This window comes from Musa acuminata, chromosome BXJ3-5, assembly GCF_036884655.1.
Source record: "Musa acuminata AAA Group cultivar baxijiao chromosome BXJ3-5, Cavendish_Baxijiao_AAA, whole genome shotgun sequence".
NCBI lineage: Eukaryota > Viridiplantae > Streptophyta > Magnoliopsida > Zingiberales > Musaceae > Musa > Musa acuminata.
The window spans coordinates 43,754,237-43,771,351 of record NC_088353.1 but is presented as its reverse complement, the minus strand read 5'-3'; the positions used below and the strand labels follow the sequence as shown (position 1 = coordinate 43,771,351).

The 17,115-nt window shown below is 37.8% G+C and overlaps 2 protein-coding genes across 5 annotated transcripts; both read right to left on the bottom strand.

Moving 5' to 3' along the window:
- Positions 1–6,942: 6,942 nt before the first annotated feature.
- On the bottom strand, positions 6,943–11,687 carry LOC135638999 (BI1-like protein). The gene is made up of 4 exons (XM_065152683.1): positions 11,167–11,687; positions 9,332–9,445; positions 9,062–9,219; positions 6,943–7,390 (listed from the first exon to the last, which is right to left on the bottom strand). The coding sequence occupies exons 1-4, from the start codon at positions 11,426–11,428 to the stop codon at positions 7,178–7,180; spliced, it is 747 nt and encodes a 248-aa protein (XP_065008755.1). The 5' UTR covers positions 11,429–11,687; the 3' UTR covers positions 6,943–7,177.
- Positions 11,688–12,181: 494 nt separating this feature from the next.
- Positions 12,182–17,108, bottom strand: LOC135580897 (uncharacterized). 4 transcript variants are annotated; one of them, XM_065152577.1, is made up of 8 exons: positions 16,972–17,108; positions 16,433–16,676; positions 16,254–16,333; positions 15,902–15,962; positions 14,271–14,328; positions 13,671–13,728; positions 13,240–13,312; positions 12,182–12,553 (listed from the first exon to the last, which is right to left on the bottom strand). In XM_065152577.1, exons 1-8 carry the CDS (start codon positions 16,974–16,976, stop codon positions 12,461–12,463), a joined length of 672 nt encoding a protein of 223 aa, XP_065008649.1. In that variant the 5' UTR covers positions 16,977–17,108; the 3' UTR covers positions 12,182–12,460. The 4 variants fall into 4 exon arrangements, with proteins under 4 accessions (XP_065008649.1, XP_065008648.1, XP_065008647.1 ...); XM_065152576.1 differs by having other exon boundaries at positions 16,951–17,100; XM_065152575.1 differs by lacking the exon at positions 16,972–17,108 and having other exon boundaries at positions 13,227–13,312; positions 16,433–16,824.
- Between the last annotated feature and the right edge of the window lie 7 nt (positions 17,109–17,115).

Genomic DNA, 17,115 nt, shown 5'->3' with positions numbered 1-17,115 from the left:
TGATCCAGCGGACCCCGCGGCGGGACCGGTGGGCCCGGGGATCTCCACCGTCAAATATTCATCGGGCTGTTTTGGTCAACAGACCCCTCGGCTACCGTAAGGGCGAAGCCCCATCGGACGGTTACGAGATCGCGTAGTATGGACTCTCCGGCCCGTGATACGTACACTATACGTACGTTCCCCGTGGAGAGGGGCGTGCAGATGTCGTCAGGGAGCACGTCCGCGGCATCGCGTGTGCTGTGTCGCGCGAGGCAGGGAACACGGTATATCGCGCACTCCAACGTGACCGTCCTCATCGCCAAAGTATTCGTGCCTATCTCATCTATTAATCGGATAATTAAAATGGGATGATGCATTGAATCTATATCATGATATCAGCGGGTGGCGAAAAAGAGACTGCGTGCATCGGACGGCTGTCATGCGAATCAATTCGATCAACAGTTCTCTCGGATTAAAGTCGACGTTAGAATATTCTGATCTGATATTTCATGATTAGGGCCAAAATGGCTCCTCGTGGAATCGAATCGCTCGAAAGGTTGATTTAAATTAAGGCAATTAATCTGCTGGAGCTACATGTCGTCGTCTGTCCCGTTCCAAGTATCACGGTATATATATATATATATATATATATATATATATATATATAGTTTGGGGTGGCGCGTGTGATGTGGCTTGTGCTGTGGAGCCCAGTGAAGCGTGCAATTAATTCGTGGAGGGACAAATTTTGTCTCGTATTGCACGAGGTGTGGGGCCCGCGAGGGGCGACAGATGGTTGGCTGATCAAGGGGAACCTGACGTGGGACCCGAAGGAAAACGACCGCAACGAAAACGGCAAAAGAAGAGGATTTATTAGGGGGGGGTAGAGAGATCCACCAAAAAAAAAGAAAAAAAGAAAATTGAAGGGTTAAAAAGAAAAGGAAAAGAGAAGCTGTAAGGGGGGGGGGGGGGGGGGGTGGTCACAATATGGTGATCTGCATGTACTGACATACACTCAAAATATAATGTTTGGTGGGGTCCAGTGAAAATATATTATTTTTTAGGTAAAAACTCCTGTAAAAAGAAAACAATTATTGATTTAGAAAGAAAGGAAAAAAAAAAGGAGGAGGAAAGTATAATAAAAAAATGGTAAATACAATAGAAGGTCAATCTGTAATTGGGTCCATGAACCCCTTCTCAAACTCCCTTTCTTGCCTCTTATTGCCATGCCAAGTGCACCATATGCATTCTCCTCCATGCTAAATGTCATTGGATTTGATCACTTAACAATACCTAATTTTGAATCGTCATCACTGGTAAGTTAGTTAACCTGGATGGAAGATGATATGAAGTGTAAATATTTTTCCTAAAGTCAAAATTCTTTTGGACAATTTATTAATTGATTAATCCATGATTGGTACAAAATATCTCAAACATATTTTTTTTCAAATGCTTGTAAACTTCACTCTTAAGTTTTTTTTTTAATATAAAAAATGGTCTCAACTTACCGTTTTGATTATATATATTTTATTTTTATTTTTAAATATTATCATCATTATCATTATCGAGCATAAAGAGGAATTATTTCCGTGATTCGAATCACTTCACATGAGTGCTGGATTAAGGTATCTCCCTCCGCCCTAGTAGTAGTAGTAGGAGAAGAACATGCTTTTATCCTGCCTTTGCAAAGGAATGTTAGGCATAAAGCGTCATGGTGGGTGGGTGGGTGCTTGGCATACTGAGTGAGCCAACACTTTAGATGATTCCACGGACAAAGCAGCTTGGCATAAAGCATTTGCTTCGTTTCTCTTTCAACTGACAAGTAATGAAGGTAAGAGTTATTCTAATTCCATGGCCAAACGAAGAAAATAAATTGACTTGCATCCTGTAATGCTAGAAATATTGATCCAACCAAATATAATCTAAGGTCAGAATTTACCCTCACCTTGTCGAATGCTGCAGGACTTTGACTTCAGAAACCTGGGAGGATCGAGAGGGTCATTGGTACTGACCTTCATGTCTTTGTACAACACTGAAACAATGTTTGGAGGAGTCGAAAAGTCTTGCGATTTGAAGGGTGTGACTATGGAAGGGGGTTTATTTCTTCCTTAGACTCCGTTGTTCTCGTTTTGAATCGATGAAGCCTAAAAAGTCACAGCTCGTACTCCATGCCTGTAGAAAATGCAGTGGTGAATAGTCTTCCTGTGAGAGAGACCAGTCATATATGTATGTATTTTCCATGCATCAAACAAAGCATGCTCAATCTACAATGCCTTCATGTGAACTTGACATTGGGAAGCCAGACGTCACCAGATGACAACTGAGCTTATAATACCCTACTGCTCGTGGCTTCCCATTTGGAGTTGAAGTGAAAGAAACAGTTAACAAATGACATTGATACTACTGGTGATTCCAAGGAAAAGAGAGTGACTATTGCATGCCCTCTCTAGATTGTTTTACTAATCAGAAACTATGAGGCTATAAATCTTCCTCTCTAAGATCAACCAGAATATATCAGACATCATAAAAAATAATTCTTGGTTCAAAAACAATCATTCAGATTTTTTTTATAGAAAACCAAGGAGAAAAGTAGGATCTCAACTAAACATCATTAAAATGATACTTCTCAGATATCAAGAGTAATATACCAGAAAATCAGGAAGATCAACCGACCATCAAATCATCAATAGTTCCTTCCCCTCTAATAAAACCCTATGGTTTTTTTCTTCAACTCTCTCAATCTATGGTAACTATCTTTCTTGGTATGCATTTACCTTTCTCATAATATATTAGGGCTATGACTATATTTATATTAAATCCTAAGGTCTCACCAGTTGCCACAGGAACAGGGCCATCCAACAGGTATGATGGGATTTGATGCATCTTATGTCCTTTACTCCCAAATCTTCATGTGAGCAACTTTGTTAGGACCAGAAGTACTTTTGTCACTGCTCATGAAATGACAGATATAACAGTACATAAAAGAGGCTCAAACTTCAACACCTAAGTACTTAGGTGCGTGAATCCTCGTCCATGCAACTCAATATAAAATATGAATACTGGTGAAACATTATCACCTTGAATAGTTGTGCTTAGCATGCAACATGTTTGATACTTTACACAGGGCAAATGGCCAGAAGCAATGTGTAACTCTAGCACATCAATTCTCTGTGATCCTACTTAATGAACAACAATGTGTTTAGAGGTAGAAAACGATCACTGGAAACCATAACATGCTTAGCATAAATATATGCACTTACATATCATGCAGCAATACATAGGACCACATTTTTTGAGAAGATAAAAGAAAGAAAAGCATGCACTACTGCTCCTCATAAGATTTGGGACCAGATTTGATGGGGAGATGTGACATTTGCTTTTGAAACAAGAGCGGCTGTTCAAGCATGAGAGTAAAGCTTGCAGAAAGGATCAAAAGTGATGCGACAGTAGGGGAGATAAATCCTTAAGCATTAGTCCAATGAATAGTCATCTCTTCTTCCCTTCTGAGTTTTGAAGAATAATCTACAGGGAAAGAGTGAAGGTTGTTCTGCATAGATGACCTTACAGTGCCTTTGACAGCCTAAAACTCTTTAACCTGGTGTTGTATCTTTCACATATTACTACAATAACAATGCATGTAGAATATATAGCTGAAAATTTCATCCATTTATGAGGCGCAATGATGGAATGTATATTTTGTTTATTGAATCACATGAAATTCTTGTTGTCATGTCATAACTAATGAATTCTGCATTGTGAGGCCTGGCTTGTGATCTCACTAATGAAGCGAGTGTTACCATGAAAACAACTAGTTCCTAAAATAATCTAATGAGTGAAGTGAATGACTCCATCAAACTCCAAACTGAGATTAGACAGAAAACATGAAACCTGTGAAAGGTTTCAAAGATAGAGCCTCTAATATTTAATTGCATGCAGAGCTACAACATGTTGAAACTATGTCATCAGATGCAAAGATGCACAAAGCCAACATATGTTTTAAGCAACACTATAACACTTAGCAATCCTGGCAAGAAACGAAGTTTCTACTGCATCATTATTGCATGGGTTACTAAGGATACCTTTTGAAAGGTGAACCAGAGAGTATCATTTGTTCGAGAAGCATTGTGCAGCACAAATGGTTCCATCATTCATAAGGTTCTTGACTCAGAATATACCCTTTCAGTAGCTTTCATCTGTTGTGCAAGTTGACTACGCATAAAGAATCAAAGGAACTTTTGTGTTTTTGGAGCCCACCAATTGGGTGCATGAGTTCCATCTACCCTCTACTTTTTTTTATGCAACAAACCAATGCAAGATGACAATAGCCCATAGAAAAATTATTGCAGGTATACATGGATGAGTGTTTAACCAGATTGTGAGAGTATTTGGATGGGGAAAATGCTATGCAGCATGCACTCATTCATTTGAATAGTGTAGAGTAGTTCCTGCAGCAATGACAAAAATGATAACTTGATAGGATCATTGGAGATGCTGCAGTCATTGCTTTAACCATGCAGTGGAGGAATCTGATCTTTCTCTTGCGTGTAAGAAAGCATGTCTTCGTTTTGGACAATCAATCAAATCAGTGAGAGAAGTAAATTTATTAAAAACACAAATTGAACAAAGAGATAACACAAACCTTCCATTTGGTGAGCCACGTTAGAGCTCTGAAGTTCCAGTCCCTAGAGCAGGATGTGAGAGTATTTGGATGGGGAAAATGCTATGCAGCATGCACTCATTCATTTGAATAATATACCTGTAGAGGCACAAATAGTTCTAAGTTCCAGAGAGATGCTGCCTGGTGTCTCAGTGCTTCTTCACTACCACATTAACATTATCAGCAAAGCCTGTCATTTCCTCATGATGAAACCAGTAACATTAGCAATACAAGCTGTATAATATTAATTGCAGAGTTTTCTTGAGGAAGGTATGAATTACAAGGTACAAGGCTACAAATACACATTAACAAAAAGGCTTCTTTTGCTAATTGCTAATTTAGAAAGTTATAATTAAATGCAAGTTTGAGCACATTGTGCTGGTATAATTTGAAAGAGAAATATCATCCAACAGTCTTGAGGAAGAGAGACTAAATCTACTAAACATGGTAGCTGGAAAAGCATCTGAAAGATTCAGCACCAACTAAAAACCCTTCAGACTTGTTAATCTAATGATACCAAAGCTATTGTTAATTAATTTGTATGTATAAACTCAACCAAGTATGAACAAATATTTTAGTTTTTACAGGGAGAAACCATAATTCTAATTTCATTTTCCTTTTTACAAGGAAATCCCTGTTACACAACCAAAAGACCAAGAGTACCAGTATTTATAATCATTTTTGTTTGATCTTCGCCTATTACTTTTACACATCAAACTTGTTTGGTTTTGCCTTGAATCATAACTATCTGTTTGGTTGGTTCTGCATCAGTCTCCATCATCTTGTAAGTGGTATCAGATGATTCTTGGGTGTAACAGTTTCTTGTCGCCTTCATTAAAAAGTCAGGCCCCGTGAGGCCTGTTACTTTGGCTGGTTGACTCTAGAAATTGTGTGACACATGGCAAACCATATCACTTGAGATCTAAATGGTTCAAAAGAGAGACCTAAGTCAATATGTAAGTATAAACAGTTCAACTATTGTGTGCAACATAAATGGAACTCGAATGAAAGATAGACATAGTTGCATAATATTGGAAAAGAAAATTGCTTTCAATCAAAATTACTAAACGGCGTGTGAAGGAAGTCAAAGAAAACATGAAACCTGCTTGGACTTTATTTTCCATTCTTGCGTTTGAAAGAAGTTGGATTTTGTTCTCCTTTCATTCCACATGGCACCTAATTGTTGAAAACATAATTTTAACGCCAGAAAATTTTTTTATAAGTATGATTTTTCAACAATCTTATTCACTCTGTTTTATGCATAAAACCATAAAATATAATCTTTTTTGTGCTACGATAATTACTCCTCCTGGAGCGGATGGGTGAAACTTGATGGCACGCCAAAACCTGTAAGCCAAGACATGTTAATGTATTAGAATTTGGCAGTCTCCATTGATGGCCCTGGAAGGCATCAACTTTTAGACTCTGGTAAGAACAAGACACATCATGAGTTCAATCCTGACAACCAGATGAGACATCCATGTTTTTTATCTTTTCTTTCTTTACTCAACGAACCCACCGATATACCTTAATGCTGGCAAATGCCAATCTGCTGCCGGTATAATGGGAGCAGATGATGACGGATCGCAGAAAATGTGGCTAATAAATGTCAGATCTCACATTGTACTATCTGCAAAGAGAAGAATGAAAGTCGCACCACGCGTCTGCTGGGCATGATTCAAGTTTCCAAATTACCTGTAACAAAAACACACCCAAGAGAAAGTGAAGCCTCACAGTTCCAATAGTCCCAGCGAATAACACCTCACAGTTCGTTTCCAGCCATAGAAAGACAAAGTGCTGCAGCTTAAATACATCTGCACATGCCAGCAAACACAGAGCAAAGATCATACAATCATTTTATCTCAAAATCTTAAATAAGAGCAGACCTTCGTATTAAACAAAATGAAAGGAACTTACTCCGATGACAATCAGCGAAGAGGCAAGTGAAGAAAAGGTGACCAACATCGTCATGGTCATTAGCACAATTTGCAGACATTTGCATGTGCTTTTGACGACCAACCTTGCAAGAAGAGATTCTCATCATGGCAAGATATTATCTTCATCACGAATGGGCTGTCATCCTGCAAGAAGACAGAACAAAGCAGGGCAAGGAAGGCAAATCAAATAATAGCACGACTAAGAAAGCAAAAAGAGCACTGATTTCTCAGGAGTAGTTTATTTGAATCCTAAGCTCAGGTAGGATGCTGGACTTTCTGTGGTTATAAATACAGTATATGTACGATAATGTACTCTCAGCAATAATAATACAAAAGATAGTACTTGCCAGGAGACATGCAACAGCAAAGATCTTAAAGAGAATATAAATACATTGACAAGCTAGTTGATCAATAGCTTTCAACCATCCCACAGAGACAAACTTACAGCAAGCAACTTGAAGTACATCATATAATGATACAATTGGACTTTAACAGACGCCTTGATCAGTCAAACTTCTTTAACAGCACAACAGTTGCATGGTAAATATCTTAGTTGAGAAACATCACTAGAGAGTAGCAAGCAATTCATAAAAGCTACCATTCGACTCTAATTATCTGACTGCATGCTTCTCAGCATGTTCAAAATGGAAAGGAACAAGTTGAGAATGTCAAGGTAGAGATTGATAGATGCCCAAATGTAATCATCATAAGTGTAGCGCTTGATCAAGTTGTCTGTGTCATAGATGATGAAAGCTGAGAAAATAAGGGCCCCGAACCCACCAAAGATAGCCACAGATGTTGGTCCAAGTGGGAAGAATATCTGCACATGCCAGCATCAGACATTCACAAGCATTAATTGACATCATAAATAAAATATATCCACATGGTTCACGCACAAAACCAAAAAGTAAATGTGTCTAACTTCAACTTTTAGCAAAAAGGAACTGCACAAGCTTAGATGGTAGTATAAATCAGACTTACAAGTTGTCTCGGCCAATTATGTTCAAGACTTTTGCAACTTCTAGGGACCATAGTGGATGCATGCTTTATGCATCATCTAGGAATTTAAAATTTGAGGGTCCAAGAAGAATCGAGTCTAGAATTTAGCTTTAATTACAAGGTCCTGATAGATAATAGTTTTCAAAACTAACAAACACTAAAATCTCTATATCTTACACTATGTAGCAAGGAAAAAGAAGAGAGATTAGAAATTTCCCAAAAACTAAGATGTTTAATCTATGGATCTTATTTTCTAGTATAACTTGTCACGATCCGGGCCTGATGGGCTAACTGGCCTATTAATTTCTTTTGACACAAATTATTGGTCAAAATACTTCAGTTGAAGTTTGATAATAGTATATTCATCAAACCCTTATAAGTCAATCTTAGTCTTTATCCACTTCCGATGTGAGACTAATCGGAATGTTACGAGTCATTTGACTCCATCCATGGGTAACCCTTTCTTACTCGAGTCTCCTCACCATGCCCAAATACTAAGTTGACTCTAATACCAAATGTCACGATCAGGGCCTGATGAGCTAATTGACCTATTAGCTTTTTTTCTTTTGGCCCAAATCACTGGCCAACATATTTAAACTAAAGTTGATAGTAGTACACTCATCAGACCCTCGTAAGTCAATCTTAGTTTTTGTCCACTTCCGATGTGGGATTAATCAGGATGTTACATAATTCAAACTTGTATAGAAAAACATAAAATTATGCTTCAAAAGAGCTATTCTTATTTTACAAGAGATTAAATCCACACTTCTCCTTCCTTTCTTAAAGGCCAGATCTAGTGCATACCCACAAAGCGAACAGGACTTTCAGCTACTAACCAAAATGAGACATTGAAGCCCTCAAACTTTCACATTGTTACTGACTGAGAAGGACCAATTGTGGCCAAAGTTCCGACTTTGCTAGAAACTGACAATGTTTCTTGTCTTCTTGGTCAGGCATTGCATGTCAAATAAATTAAGGAGAAACAAACAGAACTTTTGTAAACAAAATGACAAACGAGTCCAAAATGGAGCATTTTAAATTATGTTTTACTAGTATAAGGAGTTCATTCTTAACAATCTAATAATATAATTACTGCCTTTGAATTACGAGTCTGCCTAAAAGCAAATTAACAGCTCTCACAGGCAAATGCTAATGGTTGCTGCTAGCATCAAAGCAGACTTTTGAAAAAATTCCTTGCACCTCATCACTAGATAGTAGCAAAAATATATTTAAATATACGCAATGAGAAATGGTGATCACAATCAGAAAAAGATAAACAATCATCCCCAGTTCAAGTTAGGTAAAGATTATCCAAGTAGACAAATGATGCATCACTAACTTACATGACATAAGAATAAACTTCTTAACAATGAGATTAAGAATTAAATGGATTTTTGTGTTGCATAATATTTTAGCAAAAGCAAGTGAAAAGTATAAATATGTTATGGCAAATAAGCATCTCGATTAAGATTTAGTAATGGATCCATCATACCTGTATCAAGCTGGTCACGAGAAGAATGATGAGACCAGAAAATACAAATGGTCCAACATAGCTGAAGTCCTTGCCCTTCCTGGATGCCCAGAAAGTATAGCCAGTCAAGGACGCAACAACAGCAGAGGTCAAAATCAATGCCTCAAGCACAATCCTTCCTGAAATATAATTAAGGCAATAAGAGTTAATAGGCACAAGCAGCAGAGAAAGAGAATAAATAAAGTATTTGGCTAAAATACCTTTACCATGTAAATTAGCAAAACAAATTACCTTGGGTATTGGCACAAGCCACACCAATGCTTAAGCTCAGGCACACAGTGAAAAGGCCAAGAAACATGAAATTTAGTGGGTGCTTCTGTCGATAATGATATAAGGGGCACAACACTGCAAAACATAGGTAATTAATAAACTACAGATATGAAACAATTATAACAAAACCAAAGATGATTAAGATGCTATTTTGCCACATAAGCAACAAATATTTCATCACTCAACATTAATGATGAGAAACAAAGTTCAACAAGGTCACCTCACACTAAGAAAGCAAGGGGGCCTCTGAACATTGCCACAATACATATAGTAAACTTTTACTTGAAGCACACACAGTACAACAAGGTGATGCAAAGGCCAGGAGGAAAGTAACACCAACCTCATCTTGGCCTATTCCATTACATCATAAAGAAGAATCCAACTCTCAACAAAACAAATGAGATACCATGGTTAAATGGTAGAGGCTAGTAGCTTACACTTACAAAATCCAAATTTGTCTTTACATGCAAATCAATGAGATGCATACACTGGCTATGATCCATTTATCTATTAAAAAAATTCACCCATTTGTGACATGGGAGCATGTGGTATGTGCAGGCGTTGTGCTGACCAGCGTAACTCCCATACACAACCATCCTTGAGAAATAATATCTTAAGATATAATTCCATTTTTTTCCACATAAGAAAGGGTGCTAGCTACTTGTAAACTATTCAACAAATTAAGCATCAACAATAAAAGAAATATAAAGAGTGACTGCATATATCAGGCTACTATCCCGTTAGCCAGAATTAAGGTCTTAATCCTTTCGAGTCAAAATAGACATAAGAAACAAGTAGACAATCAGCACTAATCAGCAGACACAACTATTGAGGACTAAGGAACAATAACTTATGTAATTTAAGAAGCTTTTGTATGTTTATCAAGCCAAAACCAAATAATGCTGAAAAATATATTCGACTAAAACACGTACTAGGTTATTTTGTTAACATCAGATCATTGACCTTGATCAATATGATTTTAGGTCCATAGATCATAAAAAATCAACTCTGCTTATGTGTGCTTAACTGCTTATTGTAATATCCTTTATGCTACAACATTCCAAATTTAACAAAGGAGATTTTCTTTAGAAGTTAATAACTAGTGTATAAATTTCTCAGATCTGTTTACTGACTATGTCTCACCCAAAAGTGACAACAACCTGAGTGTCCCAAACCCAACAAAAAGCTGGTGGTGGAAAAGATCATATAGCTGACCTCAAATTGAATTAATCAGATTGGTCGTATTGATTTCAGAAAAAAGAAAAAAAAAAAAAAGCAGGGTCATCACCGAGTATTAGGATAATGTGGATATGTTGAAATATGCAAAATAAATAGACACTTTAAAGTCATATTGCAACCTGACAAATAATGATTTGAACGCTAATTTTGTTTTGCCAGTAATAGACAATACCTCAATTTTGCAATTAATGGAGCTCTACTGTGAATCTAACAGCTAATTCATAGTCTTGTTTAAAGTCTGGATAAACCTAATCGGTAATTTATGCAGTTAATCGCCAAACTCACTGAACCTATATAATCTGGTCCATGCATGTCTACCTTGAAAGTTAGGATAGTTTATCAATTTATTATGACATTCTACGGTGACCACTTCATGATTCTAAGAAATACCTACAGATTGATCGAGAAAATCGAGGTCAAAGAAAACTTAGCCGCTTGGACAGCCGACTCGCGATTTCGAACTATCAGCTCATCCAAATCCCAAACGATCTAAAGATTAATAAACAAGAGAACAGAAAAAAATGAAGGGAAAGAAAGAAAATGGTAAGATGGCTTACGGACGAGAGGGAGGATGGCGAGGACAACCGCGAGGCCGGGGCTGGCGGCGAGGGCGGCGTTGACGGACGGATGGAGGACAGTGGCGGCAGAGACGGCGGTGGTGAGCAGGATCTGGGTGGCGAGGATGCCGTAGACCTTGCGGACGAAGCCCCATCGGAGCTCGGACTCGCCGCGGGAGAGGCCCGGGTGCAGCGGGCCCCACCCAGCCTCCAAGTCGCCTTCCTCCCCCTTCTCCACCCGCGTGTACCCCCTGCCGTGCATCTTCCTCCTCTCTCTCTCAGATCTCCCTTCTCCCTCTCTCTCTCTCTCTCTCTCTGGATCTGAGATTGGGAACGAAATGGATCGGGAACAAGGATGAGACCTCTTAACGCCAACAGATTCCGTGTGACGACGGGCGGTTTTGGAGGAAATGCCGTTAAAAGTTAACCGAGTCGTCCCACTGAGAGCTTCTGTGGGTGACGTGGCCTTTCATTGGCGGGACCTGCGCGCATGAAACCGACGCTTCAGAATAGTTTCCGAGCGCTGGCACGTGTCCAGTAAAGTTAATATATATATATATATATGAGCGAATTTCCAGTAAAGCCCCCTAAGTTTGGATGAATTAACAGGAAAAACTCTAAGTTCGAAAATTTTTTTGCCCACATCATTTGATAAGTGAATCTGATACCTATAATAAAGTTAAATACTTGCAAAAATAAAGGACTACCAATTGAAATTACTATGATTATATCAATTTCATAATTAGTTTTTATATTTATATTTTTTATTCACACTAGCTAATATTAACTAAAGCTAGATGTAATCGATCCAACTTTTTTGAATGGATGTTAATGGGCTACAAAAGCAGTAGCTTCAGCAAAATAAATAGTGTTATTCAAATATCAACTGTAGAAATAAATTTTAATTTTCCTTCCTAAAATCAAAGAAAGAATATTTTGGTTATGGAAGATTACAAGATACATACTGTGTTAGAGAATACAAGAAGTTACATGGGCACTATGTACAAATTACAAATGATACAATAATCTCTTGGATATTAATATTACAAGAAATTTGACAACCGATTGTAGCTACAGAAACACAAGATTTCAAGGTATGTGTATCGCTTAACAAAGATTGGATGAAACAAACACTAAATCTCCCCTTTTCTCTCTAGTCAAATTGTAATGTAAAATTTCCCTAATTTGACATGCTTCCCTTCATGGCCTGACATGCTAGTCGAGGTGCAATGTGCCTATCAATCATCATTTGGCTCTTATCTTGCATTCAAAAACTGCATCGTTCTGCAGAAACTTACACGATCGACAGGGATATAGCTGCGGAACGTAGATTGACACCGTCATCATCCCATTTGTTTTCTGGAGCAGCTGCACCAGCTATGTATGCCTGCATCGGAAAAGAAGTAACAGAAAAGCTTAGGATAAACAATATAAAGCTATTCTAACATTTATTATTATGCCAGTCAAAACCCAAAGCAAGACCTTTGCCGGACCAATACAGGTCCAGTCCATACCAATGCATAGACAAGTATGTCGGCATACACACGATCGCTATCATGATCAAACTGAGATTCATATTTCTGTTGCTGTAACTGCACACTTAATTCATCAATAATTATCTGAGTTTTAACCAAAATTGGGCCGACCTATCATGCCTCGCAGAAAATCACACCACAGATCACATTTTGCATTTCAAATAACATTAGACAGAATTCTAGTTTCGGTCTGAACGTTATTGACATTTGAGCAACCCAGACTCTCATTCATACCAAGTATTCATACTGTCCGGTCAGAGAATTTTGTTTGTCAACCTTTTTGTTGAGATTCAACTTGTTCATAGCTTATTAAATCCTCCATTTATAAAAAGGATTTTTAGATAGAGACAAAAGGATACTGCTAAATGGTGGTAAAAGAAGAAAAGGGGATCAAATTAGCAACTACAGAAAAATGTTAGATTGGGTGAAACCAATGGTAAGCTAACTGAAAGAAGCATCAAATTCATACTTTGTCAATGCAAATGTAAATTAGAAGTAAATAAAGTTTAAAGAAAAGAGATGTACCAGGAATAACTACCTTTCCACTATATACAGAAGTCATCAAAGCAACACGCTGTGTATCGATGCCGAACTCATAGAAGTAATAAGTCCTGGGAGAATTAAAATCTATCGTTATGGTTACTAGGACCTTGGAGATGAACCCAAAGTTATATTCATTTCATATTACAAAATTTGAACATTTTCTGAGTCTAGGAAGGAGAGAAATAAATAGAAAGAGGCTAGCTACTTTAATGGTCAATTGAAACAAATCTTTCACTACATGATTCACTTATAAAACAGTACAAGACACAGGATCAGTGAGTACTCAACATACTTAAAACTCAAAGAAAAGGGAATTAGAAAACCAACAAATTTGTACTTCTTAATGGAAAATTTAATTGAAGTATAACCTTCGTGGGTGAATAGAATTATTTGACAGACAACTCTACCTCTTAAACTCAAAGTTACCTAAGACTTTCATCTTCCTTAATCTTTATGGTACGAGCAGAATACAGATTTGCACCACCTGCAGAACAGACAGCTCAAGGTGAGCAAACAGAAATTCTGAGTGCTACAAACTATCAGGTATAAACAATAATAATGCCAGAATGAAAATCCGCATAACCCAATGAGGTGGGCAAAATAAACTTTCAATTCATTAGCTAGATCAATTTATGATCTTCATCCATTCTCAAAGCTCATTAATTGTGATCAACATTAGAAATTGCTGTTTGTGGTGTAGCAAGCAGTTGTGATAAAAGATAAGCATAAATAAAACTATGGCGAAAGGACTAGAAGATGAAGTTTGATGATTGTATCATACTACAAGGAACCTTAAATACCTTAATGCAAGTTATGATCTTCATCAATTCACAAATCTCATTAATTATGATCAACATTAGAAATTGCTGTTTGTGGTGTAGCAAGCAGTTGTGATAAAAGATAAGCATAAATAAAACTATGGCGAAAGGACTAGAGGATGAAGTTTGATAATTTTATCATACTACAAGGAACCTTAAATACCCTAATGCAAGTATCTAAAAGACCGTTTGCTGGTCAGAAATTTACCAGGTACAAATATCTTTGCTGCTTCCTTGAGAGTTCCTAACTCTGTAATATCTTTCGCCTGTATAAGTCACAGGGAAAAATGAAGCAATCATATAGCAGCAATTAATCAAATATCTTTTCTTAGACAATTTAGTTATCTTCTTAGTAATATAGAAGTAATAATAGCTTGCTGTAGTTCTCTGCGTACTCCAGATGCATGTGCGTATTTGGTTGATGGTTCATGAGTGGAACTTTCAAATTATGGAAATTTAGCTCATATGTTTGTCTAACTATGATGAAAAAACCACAAGCTGAACATAGTAGGAATGTCAAATGAAAATTCAAAGTTATTATTTAGTTGAGATTTGAGACGTTTTCTATGTTTAAAGATGACAAATAACCATTAAGATCTAATAACAATAAACTTTAGCAAAACAGAAAATTCTTCTTTGTATTCACAGAGAACCACAAATAAATCATGAAGTTGGCTTATCTCTAATTTCCAGACAAGCAAAACTAGACCAACCTGTTTGGAGAAGTCATATAAACATGCCTGAAAATTTTTGAATTGCACCTTAACTTTTCCAAAGACAGATGATCCTACTGGTATAACTATGCCAAAGGAAAGAGCACAAGTAGTTATATGTCTTTCCATACCAACCTCAAGGCCACTAGTAGTTGTCAATTTTTCTATATATGGATGACACATCAGATGAACTAATTGCTTCCCTGCTATATTAGGACTACGTTGCCAAGTATTAGCTTCATTTTTCACAACAGCATTTGTTGTCCTGTTATAGTCTCTTTCTTCTTTGACATAGCACCTTCACCACAATTGATAGCATTAACAATTTGAACACATTGGTTTTCATCATCATTAAGTGGAACCTCATGGGTTGCTTATATTTTGGCGTTCATGTTTTCTGGTCATATTTGCAACTAGAGTCACAATCTAGCTATGCCAAATCAATTGTTCCTTGTTAGGCTATAGTTAGACAAAGTAAGCTGGCCAAGGTCATATCAACCTCAACCAATGCCAGACAACTTTTACAGAACCAATTTCAAAGTTTAAAACAGAATACACCTCAAGAAACAGTCCATAATCTGCTTCTGCTTTTAGTGTTTCTTTATGTTTAACAAGCAGTCATGACCCCATAAACAAGTACAAGGCCTCTGAAGAAATCGCATGGTTTTCACAGATAGGCAACCAAAAGATAAAGGGAAAAGGATGCATCACTATTATCAGAGAAAGCTAAATCTTCAGAATGGCATAAACTTGTCCATCACATTCATCAGAAGCAATTCTTTTTTCTTTTTCTTTTTGTTTTTTTCCTTATCTGAGCTTCTCATTGGTTGCTCTCTTTTATGATGTGCACCTTATATCAAAAGAATAACATGGTTATTACATATCATCAGGTAAGACATTACCATAAATTATTCAGCTTCGTATTGTTACAAAAGGCAGATCCTACCTACCATGTCCTTACAGAGTTTTTTAAGAACCCAAAGCCCTTAATAGAAAGCTATAACAATTGTTGTACTGACTAACATAGATTCTTTGATGCCAACTGACAATTGTGAACAAATGTCACCAAAACAAGAAAATCATGTCGAATAGCAGATAGAAAAAAATTCATCACTAGTTAACAGACCTCTAAGAATGTGATCTTGAGCTGATTGGTTGGCCGAATCACCACAGTTACAACTTCCGATCTACAAAATGAGCAAAAATGCGATGATATATGAAACTAAACAAGGTACGTAACCAGCAGAATGACAATCTTGATAATGTGATCTAATATAGAGGAATCTTAGTTCTTACTAGAAGCAAATAAGCCAACAACCACTAAGTCATGTATAAATAGCATAATACGAAGAAAAAACCCTTTATCATTTCCATTATCATCATACTCAATCAAGGTGAAGGAAGGACATTTAGAAAAGCATAATACAGCTAATTATCCCAAACAAAGGAGAGAGGCATCAGCAAGACATATATTGTACCTGTCTGGGGAGGCAAACCGAGCTGCAAATGTCTTAGGTTTTGCCTTGTCGCCATAGAATGAGAATCCAGCACTAAATTCCTAAAAGGACGAAAACAACAAACGAATCAAATAAAAGCAACTAAACAAGAATAACTACACCGCCGCAAGATTGGCCCTTCAAAAGCTTGGTTTCATCACCTCTGGCTCCATGATGTCTTCGAAGAGCGGTGGGACACGGATCGAGAACCCGTCGCCGTAGAACTGAAACCACGATTTGGTGTTGGCAATTCCAGCGAGAACAGGGTTCCGGGAAGAAGGAGGGGGCGCCTCAGATAGCGCACCAGGAGGAGAGCTTCCGAGGGTCAATGCGAGGGCCAGGGAAACAACGGAGACGGCTAGTCCTCGCCTGAAGCACCAATCCGAGAAGCTCCTCGATTCGAAGCTGAGAGGGAACCTGGTGTTAGGGCTTGAACTATGGTTTTGGATTCGAGAAGGGGGTTTCGGGGAGCAGGAGAGGAGGAGACGAACGGCCATGGGACGGAAACACGATAAACCGAGAAAGGCTTCTTCCACAGGGCAGAAGAGATAAGCTGGTTCGTTCGGTTATTATAACAAAACCAGAGGACAACACGGACATTATACCCATCAATCCCACCAATAGCACTTTATGACGGAGGGAAACATTGCCTGCCATCTAAATGAAAAGACATAATTACCCTTCATATGTGAAGACGTACTTCATACGAATCGGCGTCACGGGTCGCGCATTCCATCGAACAACGTCTCGGCAGCGTCCGAGAGCCCGAACGGGCAAGAAGCACGCGCTCGATGAAACGACGACGAGAGGCTTCCCATTAGGTATAGTTTGAGCAAACGAAGGA